This window comes from Myotis davidii, unplaced genomic scaffold (genome assembly GCF_000327345.1).
Source record: "Myotis davidii unplaced genomic scaffold, ASM32734v1 scaffold646, whole genome shotgun sequence".
Classification (NCBI taxonomy): Eukaryota; Metazoa; Chordata; class Mammalia; order Chiroptera; family Vespertilionidae; genus Myotis; species Myotis davidii.
The window spans coordinates 1-11,105 of NW_006296801.1; the positions used below are offsets into that span (position 1 = coordinate 1).

Here is an 11,105-nt window from a genome sequence, read left to right on the forward strand (position 1 = left end):
AAAACCCAGGGCGCGCCTGCCAGGATGGAGGGCCTAGAAAAGACAGCCTCCCGCCATAAGCCAGGAACCTGGACAGAGCTCCTTACACACGATGCTCAGACGCTGGACTCCGCGCAGCTGGGCTGTGATCCCCAGACAAAGGCACCGGGCCCTCCACACCTGCGGGGACGTCCCCATAGGCCCACCCGGAGGCCGGCCCGGGTCTGCGGTCCCCCCGCCCCCCAGAGGTGGCCCCCAGGGGCCCGCACAGGTGGAAGCGCTTGGGCCTCAGCTGCCCCACCAGCCCCGCAGGTAATGGCAGCCCCAGGTCCACCCGCCCGGGGAGCCGACTGAGCCCATGGGCCGCGGGTCTGACTGCCAACCTGACCAGGAACGTAGCGCCTGTTTCGGAAGATGTTAGTGGGAAGCGGGGAGCTGGACACGTGACTTACCGTGACTTCACAGCCCAAGCTCAGGCCTGGGCCTCGCACTGACCAGACCAGTGTCTCTCAAAATGGAGACCGGGCTGAGGACGCCCCTGCGGGCTGGGGGCGTGGCCTGGGCGTGGCCAGGGGCGTGGCCTCCGAGGCCCCCTCAGCTTCCGGGAGGCTGCAGTGAAAGCCTTGCAGCAGAACATCTGAAATGTGCCTTTTAGGCAGTACAGTACTCCCTGCTTGATTCTGCTTTGGTTCTTATAAAAATAACAAGTATAAACTTGGTTCTTGTTAATCATTCAGTGTAGACATTAAATATTTTTTGCAGCCTGGTTATTTGTTGTTTTTTTCCCTAACCTGTTTAAAACTAGCCTGTTCTAGTTTTGTTTAATCTTTGATTCCTCTATGTCTCTAGCTTTGACCTGAGTTCTGAGCACTAAACCCAGCTGTCTGGGTCCTTGACAGATGGCTGAGAGCAGATAGAACCTTGGAGGGTGTTCTGGGCAGAATCCTTAGATGGCACATTGATTCAAGCCTAAAATTCTGAGCAGAAAATCCAGCCGTGCTGTGCCCAGAGTTCTGACGTATAGAGAAATTTGTGCTATTTTAAGCTACAATGTTTGTGGTAATTTATTACGTAGCAATAGAAAACTAACACAGAGGACACAGATATGTTCTGTGCCAATATAAAATTAGACAAGTAGCAATTGTCTATGAGTTTCAGAGTTCTCTTGTCTCCATCACTCTGCAGACATAATTTTTTTAAAAAGGCATGAAAATATGCTGTTAAATTGCCTAAGCATGAAGAATATTCCATTATCTGAGTGAAGGCTAGATTAGATATCCCAGCAGTAAACAGTCATCCCTATAATGGAAGGATCACAGGACAGTCAATGCTTCTGTTTTGACATCCAACTAATCGGACAACTTTAAGATTGCAGAGGGGCAATCAGTTAACAATTCCTCAGGCCTCATCAGACTAACCAGTTTACCACTGCAATCTCAAAGTGAACAGGTAGTCTGGGTTCTCATCACTCCCATGCCATCATCTAACATTCCTTCTCTCTTACACATAAGCAATCCAATTTCAGTAACTGCATGGAGGATCTCCTGTGCCTCTATTTTCTTACACAAAACAATATTGGGGGGTCACCAATCTTAACACATTGACCCCTTGATCTAAAAGCCATAAGCTGACAGCATCTTTTGCCTGAAGGTGGGGCTAGGGAGGTTGATGGTTGACTTCATGTGTCAACTTGACTGGGCCATAAGTTGCCCAGTATAGTATCTGGTTAAACATTATTTCTGGGTGTATTTGCAGGGTGTTTCCACAAGAGATTAGCATTTGAATTGAAGGGCTGAGAAAGGAGATGGCCCTCCCCAGTGTTGGTGAGCATCATCCAATTAGTTGAGGGGCTAAATAGAAAATGGTGGAGGAAGGTTGCTTTCTGCTAGACTACTGACCCGGGACATTGATCTTCTGCCCTGGGTGCCCCTGGTTCTGACATCAGACTTTGACTGAAATCTACACCATTGGCTCTCTGACTGTCAGACTTTTAAACGACTGGTTTTTCTGGGTCTCCAACTTGCAGACACAGATCATGAAATTTCTCAGGCTCCATAACTGCTTGAGCCAATCTATACTAATAAAAGGGTAATATGCTAATTAGACCAGATAGACTGGACAAATTCTGGACGTCCTTCCTGACAAAGCTGGGGCCCGGGCGGCACTGCCTGGGGTCCCAGGTGCCTGCAGTCGGTCAGAGGGAGGGAAGCCCAAGTCCTGGTTGCTTGTGGCCAGCCGGAAGAGGGAAGCCTAGGTCACAGGTGTGGGGGCCGAGGCAGAGGCGGTTAAGGGTGATTAAGCAGGCAGGCAAGCGGTTAGGGGCAATAAGGCAGGCAGGCGAGGAGTTAGGAGCCAGCAGTCCTGGATTGCAAGAGGGATGTGCAACTGTCAGTTGCAGGATCAGGCCTAAACCAGCAGTCGGACATCCCACGAGGGATGTGAGAGGGTACAGGCCGGGCTGAGGGACACCCCCACCCCCCATGCATGAATTTTGTGCACCGGGCCTCTAGTCTATATATATAAAACACTAATATGCAAATAGACTGAAAGGCAGAACAACCAACCAGTTGCTATGACATGCACAGACCACCAGGGGTGCAGGCAGAATATGGCAGGCGTCAGCAGCAGGTGGCAGAGCGTGGAACATGATGGGTGTTGGCTGTGGCAGGATGGTGGAGCAGGTGAGTGGGGATGCCAGACTAAGGCGGGGCACCAGTCGCTGCCATGGGGGTGAGCCTCCGGTGGTTACTGAAAATTCTTTGCTCCCGCATGCCACGGTCCCACTGGGCGCTCACACCTGCTGCCGGCGCCAGAGCTGCTGCTTGCACCCACTGCCAGCGCCGTGCCGGCCCTGATCAGTTGGCGCAGTCAGCGGGTGCGAGTGGTGGCTGCCGGCTTCAATCACCCCTCAGAGCTTCTCCACCTCCTCCTGCTCCTGAGGGGCTATTGAGGCTAGCAGCCGCCTCTCGCACCCACTGCTGGCATTGGAGCCACTGCTCGCACCCACAGCTGGTGCCAGAGCCACCGCTCGCAACCTCTGCTCACACCTGGTGCCAGTCCCATCACTTGCTGCTGGCACCGGCCCCACTCACACTGGCAGCCGGTGCCAGAGCTGCCGCTCTCACCCACTGCCAACGCCCCGGGCCGGTCCCAATAGCCCCTGAGAGCTTCTCCACCTCCCCCTGCTCCTGAGGGGTGATCAGGGCAGCAGCTGCCACTTGCACCCCCTGACGGCACTGGCCCCAATTGCTCTGTGCCAACAAGGGTGTGAGCAGGGCCGGCGTCGTGAGCGTGTGGGAGCGGCGGTGGCGGGAGTGGAAACCTGGGCCACAACAGGAGGGGCCAGGCGGGGGCGTGGAGGATGGGCTGAGACCCGCCCCTGTGCTCACCGCAGCTTTGCAGCCCACAGTTCCTGTCAGGGCGCATGAATTTGTGCACTGGGCCCCTAGTACCTTATAATATACAAACATTTTGGCCCATTTCTCTTAATTTATATTTAAAATAAAAGTGTTAAGAAAGAGCCTGGCTAGCATGGCTCAATGGTTGAGCGTTGACCTATGAACCAGGTCACGGTTTGGTTCCGGTCAGGGCTCATGCCCTGGTTTGTGGGCTCGATCCCCAGTGTGGGGTGTGCAGGATGCAGTCTATCAATGATTCCCTCTCATCACTGATGTTTCTATCTCTCTCTCCCTCTCCCTTCCTCTCTAAAATATTTTTTTTTAAGAAAAAGTACACATTAAAATATATAGGGGTAAAGGGACATTTTATCTGCACTTAATCTCAAATGGAGAAGAAAAATATATATTTATCTCAGAAATTTGTTTTCTTTAGTTTGAGATTATGTCAAAATAAAAAACCAGGAAATAAAGGAAAAAAGAAAGGCATATACTCCAAGTAGAGTATTTTCATCCTCTTTTATTGAAGGAAATAAAACCTGTGCTGCAGAGGCAGTAGTACCTCAGAGCATAACAAGGTAGCCAATGGGGCTGACATGACAAGCCACAATGCTGGCCAGGGGTCCTTCCATAGTGGCAGAACCAAAACCACAAAGATAGCAGGAGGTAGCAAACATCCCAAACACCCAGTGCAAGCATTTCCATTTGCAGAGAGCTTGGCCATGCATTGTGAAAACAGGGTCCCCTCACAGCTAGCAGAGTATCATCTCAAGCCACCAAGTCCATCCAAACTACCATGTAGTCTCAGATTTGGAGATCCTTCCCTTTGACCGAAAGATTCAGGCCATTGGAAGATCTCACTTAACCTTTCAGCTCCTTATCCCAAAAGGAAAAGGAGACTGAGTTCTTAAAATATCACATAGGTATAGCTGGACAGGTACTGATATCCAGCCTTGTTCTAAAAGCAGCTAATGTTTTCTCTCCTGACTTCTCACACTGCTCTCAGCATAGGCCCTAGGAAACTTCTCAGTGTTCTAAACAAGGACAGAATGGGGAGCAGCAGTCTAAAGGATGTAGGGAGTCAAAAGCTGCTACATAGATAGCCAAGACCATCTCACAAGAAATAGCATGGGGAACACTACTGGGTCAAGATCCTCCCAAGCAGCTGTAGAAGCACACACAAGGAAAAATGTGGTAGCCCTCTCTTCCCATCTCAGTATCAGCTGTGCCACAGGCATGGTCCAGGAAGCTGAGTCATTTCATGTCCCTGACAGATTATCAACCACCAGGGCATTCCTCAAGCTGTTCCAATTTTCAAGTACAATATGGTGTTTGGGCAGTTCAGTCACAGAAAATCAAGAACTAAAGAAGCCTCAACTAATTACAAATTGATAATGTTATAAAGCCAAAAATTTATACAGCCAAAAACGGATTGGCCTGGGGTTTGGGAAGAGGTGGTATGTGAAGAAGATTTTGCTAGGTAGAAACAGGAGTCCAAGGGTTTATTCCTATGAGCTCGGATCATAAACCATCCTCACATCCGCAGATCAGGAGGAATTCCTTATTCAGATGGCCGTCATCTAAGTAGTCAGTTGCCTTTCTCTTCAATGCTGGACACATGGTTTTCAAGGATCAAAGTCTTGAGAGCATTAGACCAGGAAATGGGAGGAGCAAGGCAAGGAAGAGAGAGCATCAAGGGCTGGAATTTCTGGAATTAGCAGTAATTTCACGGAAGGCTTGGCACAAGGAGGCTGGGGTGAGCGTGGTTTTAGTGATTGTTCTTGGTTGCCTCCTTTGCTGCAGCGATGAGTGGAGTGAGGCTGGAGAGGGGTTTGGCAATCTTCAAGAACTGATGCTAGAAAAGAAAAAAAAGAGCGAAAGACACATGACTATTGACCATTCTTCCTCAGCAGCCAGTACAAGAGGTTAAGGGCATCCATGTCTACCTGGAGAGCTTCAGATTATCCCCAAATTGAAGGACATCTTTAAAAGATAACAACCCATTTTGGAAAAACATTTGGCGGTATCTACTTTCAACTAAACACAATCTGTCCTATATCCCAGCAATTCCACTCCTGGGGATATTTCCAAGAGGAGTTTGTGTATCCATGAAAAGACAGGCATAAGGCTGTTCATCACAGCTTTACTTCTAATAGCCATAACTAAAAAGAACCCAAAGAGCCAAGAGAATGGAAGGAGGAATAATGTTATAGTCATAAAATACTATGCAGAAAATTACACAGAAATACAATAACTAATTGGTATATTGACAATGAGACATTATGTTGAATGAAAGAAGCCAGACACAAAGGAGTTTATATTATACTAGAGGCCCGTTGCACAAAGAGATTCGTTCAATAGGCCTTCTTTCCCCTGGCTGCCAGCACCAATTTTCCTCTGGCACCCGGGACCCAGACGTTCACTCTGGCCACCACCTTCCATCTTCACTCTGGACACAGTCTTCGTTGTGGCTGGAGCCTTCAGTCTTTGTTCCTTGCTCCGGCGGGAGTCTTCAGTCTCCGGAGATCACGATCATGATCACAGCGCCAAGCCCCGCCGCCCAGGGTTGCACACGGGGGTCCTGGCTGGGGGCGGGGCTTAGGAGGCGCTTCTGTGCCGCCTAAGCCTTGCCCTGCCTGCATTATGCAAATTAGCTGCCATCTTTGTTGGCAGTTAATTTGCATATCATGCTGATTAGCCGATGGGAGGCGTAGCGAAGGTACGGTCAATCACCATGTTTATCTATTATTAGATGGGAAAGCCAAATATGCTAAGTGTTTGGTCATCTGTTCAACCAATCAAAGTGTAATATGCTAATGATATGCTAAGGATGCTCACATGGATGGCAGCTCGCGCTGGCCCACCCTGCCTGCAGTATGCAAATTAGCCACCATTTTTGTTGATGGTTAATTTGCATATCATGCTGATTAGCCAATGGGAGGTGTAGCAAAGGTACAATCAATTACCATGTTTGTCTATTATTAGCTAGAGTTAGGTAAGCCTAAACTATGGTGATAATCAGAACAACAATTACCTCTGTGGGAAGGTATTGACTAATCATGACTCTATGATATGTTGCAATACTGCGTTTCAGGAGCATACTAGACCACATAATTTGTTGTGCTATCCTTGAATCCAGTAAGGCTAATTAATCCAGTAAGGACTTGATCAATAGCTTGGTCCTAACCCAAATCACTTTCATTGGACTGTACTTTGGGCCATATCCCCAACTATTAAAGAAGACTTTTTGGAGAAAACACCATATGAAAACGGCATGTATATTTTCAATAAAACTGTTATGAAAAACAATTCTTTACGTAACTCAAAGTCTCTTAACTAAAAATGATTTTCCTTACATTTATTAATAAAAAATCTTTGTGCCTTGAGAATAGGGGATATTTCTTCAATTTGATAAGAATATAGGAACTATCACATTTCCTTTCCAGTCTGACTACCAGAAAATGTGGAACCAAATTTGATGTTTAAACAAAACAATTTAACTCAAATTATTTGCATATTTAATTTTTTTGCCATCCTTATAAGTCCCTTTTTAATCATGCTGTATATGTGTACAGACACACACAGAGACAATATATATAGATTCTTTGCTAGCAAGTTGCTTCAACTTCTTTTGGGACATAGATAGAACATAAAGAGGTACTAAGAAGAAGAAGTTAAAATTATTATGAAAGGAATAAAAGATCTGGCTAAATCATGCAGACATAAATTCCAACATAAGATCCTATGTACTTCTGTTCACATATGTGTTTGCACTGGAGAAATAGGTGTGAAGCTTTCATTCTTTAAGATTCCAAGAGTCATGGTTTTAAATATTTACAATGTACAGTAACGTTAAAGAGCCCATGTCCTCAGATGACATGTTCTATGAGACTTTGAGCTGAGAAAGCAGCATGATCAAATATCCAACTAAGAGGCTTCAGTTTCCTTCTCTATATAGTTGGCAAAGTAGACTAGATAAACCCTAAGGCCCTTCCAGTTTTCACTCTCTTTGAGCCAAAAGAGCAGTGGCCAAGAGCACACAAACTTGAGAGCCTAATGAACATAGGTTGAAATCCTGGTTACCCGCTTATCAGTTATGTAATCATAAAAAAGTTACTAAATGCTTGAATTCTCTCTTTTTTTTCATGTGTAAACTTGGGAATAACAGAAGCTATAACTCTCAGGTTGTTATAAAGTCTGAATGAAAATACATAAAGTTCTTAGTGCCTAGAGTGTGGTAAAGATTCAAAATCCTGCATTTACTATTAGTTACATTATTATATCGAGAAAACTCTAGAGGGCACTACTCTTTCAATAACTACAATTTGGTACCTAATTAACAATATCTTCAGTCACAGCCTTAACATAGTATTTGCACATTTCCCAATGCTTCGGGTTTCCTGAACAAACCTCATATGAAAGGCAAAGGGATCCTATCTGTACTGTGTGTTATAAGGGGTTTTTAGTCCCAAAGGATTCTAGAGACGATTGGATTACACTTGGCAGAACCCAGATCCCATATCTAATTGACCAATGCTCTGTAACCAGTAACCCCAATTACAAAGAAATGCTAAATATGTTCCAGAGGGTAACATTTCAATTTAAGCAATTCCATTGAATTTAACAGATTTCTTCTAAATACCTATTCTGAACTAGGTCCTAGCTATAAGAGGAGACCCAGAGATTAATAAAATGGAGGTTGTAATCTAGTGGGAAAAACAGAAATGCAGGGCAGTGTGGTAGATCTTGCTCTGCCCTGCCCTGCTTAGTTGCTCTTGATCCTAACACAAAAGTGACTGACTGCATGCCTGGAGATGACTCACTGTTATAAAGTTATGTGATACTTAGTATTAAATCACCATAGGCAAAGTAGTAAAATATACTAGTAATAAGAAATTGTACCTGGAACATAAGTGTTCAATACAAATAATGTGGCCCGCTAAAGACGGCTTCTGCAACCGTGTGAAATAATTAGGCTGTCTATTCAGAATTCAGCAGGTGGCAGTATAAAAGACATAGTAAACCCCTGACTTTAGGCTTCGCCAAGTCTGGCGGAATATCACTGCCACCATCTGAGAGGAATTCAACTGAAGAAACAGGGAAGGCTTGAAAAGCTGTACTCTAACTATCCCCCAAACTTATGACCTCTGATACCCTTTACTGAAAATGCATTTTTTGAGCTTATCTCCAGTAAAATATAACTTTTGTAATATTTTCATATTAGAGACTATCTTCTACCAAAGACTCAAACTCTGCTAGACCCAACCAGGCAGAACAAAACAAGTGCTAAAGGAAGATACAAGCAAAGTTCAGTAGGAGCTCAGCTAGATCTTTCAGCTGAGCCTGGGAGAATGCAGAGTTTTAACAGGCTGAGGGAGAGCCTAAGGGAATGACAGGAGCAGAAGCCCAGGATGAAATGAAGAAGGTCAGGGACCTGGAAATACAGGTTGAGTGCAAAAGTGGTAAGAGAGAAGCCAGGTTCTAGAAAAACCCGTACCTCACAGACAAAAATGGAGCAAAACAGGCTTGGTTTAGTGGTTTCCCAAAACCAGGGGCTTCCCTGCATACACCAGTTACCTGTAACAGCTCTTTAGCCGAACCTCTCTTTTCCACATCCATCTCAAGACAGGGTTCTGAAGCTCTGGGGTCCCATTGGTGGCAATGAGGTACAAGGCCTGACAACACAAGTGGAAAATCACCTTAGGCTCCAAATGAGGTTCTCACTTGGCCCCAGACATGCCCCCTAGAAATACGGTCAGCTGCTTTATGCTCCTAGGACACAAAGAGGCAGCTTTGGTATAGTGGAAAGACTATGACCGAGGATCAAGTTTAACATTGAAAAGCCATGGGACCACATGCAAGCCAGTGAGTTTCCAACTTTCTCATCTGGAAAACAGGGATGATACTAGTGCTTATCCCACACGACTGTAAAAATAAAACAAGGCAGTATATCGGAAAGCACTTGGTAAATGATGAAGTGTGCTACATACCTAAAGGTTAATTATTATTCTTGATTACAGATCTCTAGGTTTCAGTATGCATTTGAAATGGGACTAGCAACACTCACTCTCAGAGGGTTTTCATTGAGGTACGGGGGCTCCCCTTCAATCATTTCGATGGCCATGATGCCCAGGGACCAGATATCAACCTTGGGCCCATAGGCTTTCCGCGTCACAACCTCTGGTGCCATCCAGTACGGGGTTCCCACCATGGTGCTCCGTTTGCTCTGCTCTGGAGTGATTTGGGCACAGAATCCAAAATCAGCTAGAAACAGAAAAGAAGGAAAGGAATTGTGTTTAGGGTACTCTTTCGTGAGTACTGACTATATGCCGACCCCCAGGTGTCAATCTCTGCCTCACTCCCTCTCTCTCCAAAGCTGGAATCACATAATTGCCACTTTCATGCCCAGCTCCTAGCCTGGCCCCTGTTCAACCTTAAAGAGAAGTAGGAGCAACACAACAAATACCACCTCTGGCCTTTTATCCATCCTCAAGCCAAAAGGACTGGACATTAAAGTCCAAGCTGCCCATTTGGCCTTGATTACTTGCTCCAATTCTTCTTTCTTCTTGGAAACAATCGCCATACCCCAAAATCCGGCGGGTAGGTCCTTGCTCTACTTCCTGGGCATGAGTCTCAGACTTAATCTCTAATCACTTACAATGAGGCAGGGCCCTACTTTTATCCGTTCCTCACCCTGTGGCCAGAGCAGAGGCTGAGAACAGTCTCCCCATCCACCTATGACACAACCTGTTTGTCTGGACTACTGGTCCTTACCCTTTTATTCTGACTGAAGTTCATTTACATTACATTGCAATTATATGTTTATTTAAATTGCGAGGCCTTTGATAGGAAGGACTATGTCTTCTCACTCGTTTTTTTATTCCAAGAGGGTCTGGAATATAACAGACATATAATACTGAATGGAGGACTGAATGACAAAAATTACACTAAACTCATTTTTGTAATTATGTGTTTCATGGAGACTGAGAACTACTTGAAGAAAGGCAAAAGTGTCCTCCATATCCATCAGAAGACCTAGCACATAGGGGGCATTCAGCATATTTTTTTTGGCTAAATGTATAAATGAATGAAAAAAAATGACACCTTATATAGTAGTAATATAAAGATCCGAGGAAATGCTCTTTGGTGAGTGCTCTAGCTACTATTATATGAACACTGTCCCACAGGAGACAGGGTCCCACAGGGAAGAGAAGCATTACCACTCCTACTCACTTAGCTTGACAGAGCCATCCATTCCCAACAGGATGTTGTCACTCTTGATATCTCTGTGAATGACCTGGTTGGAATGCAGAAACTCCAAAGCTTGCAGGCACTATTGAAGTGGTGTGGGCAGGGGGAGAAAGAAAGGACATATAATACGAAGACTTACAGAAAATCAACTAATCCAACTTCCTAATTCTATGATAAAGTGAGGCCCCAACAAGTAAAAGGACTTGCTCCAAATGAGCCGCCTAGATAGGTCTAGAGAGTCTAGAGCAGCCGTGGGCAAACTACGGCCCGCAGGCCGGATACAGCCCGTTTGAAATAAATAAAACTATTGAAATAAAAGACTGTACCCTTTTATGTAATGATGTTTACTTTGAATTTATATTAGTTCACACAAACACTCCATCCATGCTTTTGTTCCGGCCCTCCGGTCCAGTTTAAGAACCCATTGTGGCCCTTGAGTCAAAAAGTTTGCCCACCCCTGGAAGGGCATGTGGGAGGGTG

At 45.6% G+C, this 11,105-nt stretch overlaps 1 protein-coding gene across 1 annotated transcript in view; it reads right to left on the reverse strand.

The window, feature by feature from the left end:
* Positions 1-3,874: 3,874 nt before the first annotated feature.
* PAK1 (p21 protein (Cdc42/Rac)-activated kinase 1) overlaps positions 3,875-11,105 on the reverse strand; it is a 73,409-nt gene continuing 66,178 nt past the window's right edge. The window contains 5 exon segments of the mRNA XM_015569652.1: positions 3,875-5,229; positions 8,952-9,004; positions 9,007-9,049; positions 9,442-9,638; positions 10,608-10,707. Of these exon segments, the coding sequence (XP_015425138.1) occupies positions 5,143-5,229; positions 8,952-9,004; positions 9,007-9,049; positions 9,442-9,638; positions 10,608-10,707 (480 nt within the window). The 3' untranslated portion in view covers positions 3,875-5,142.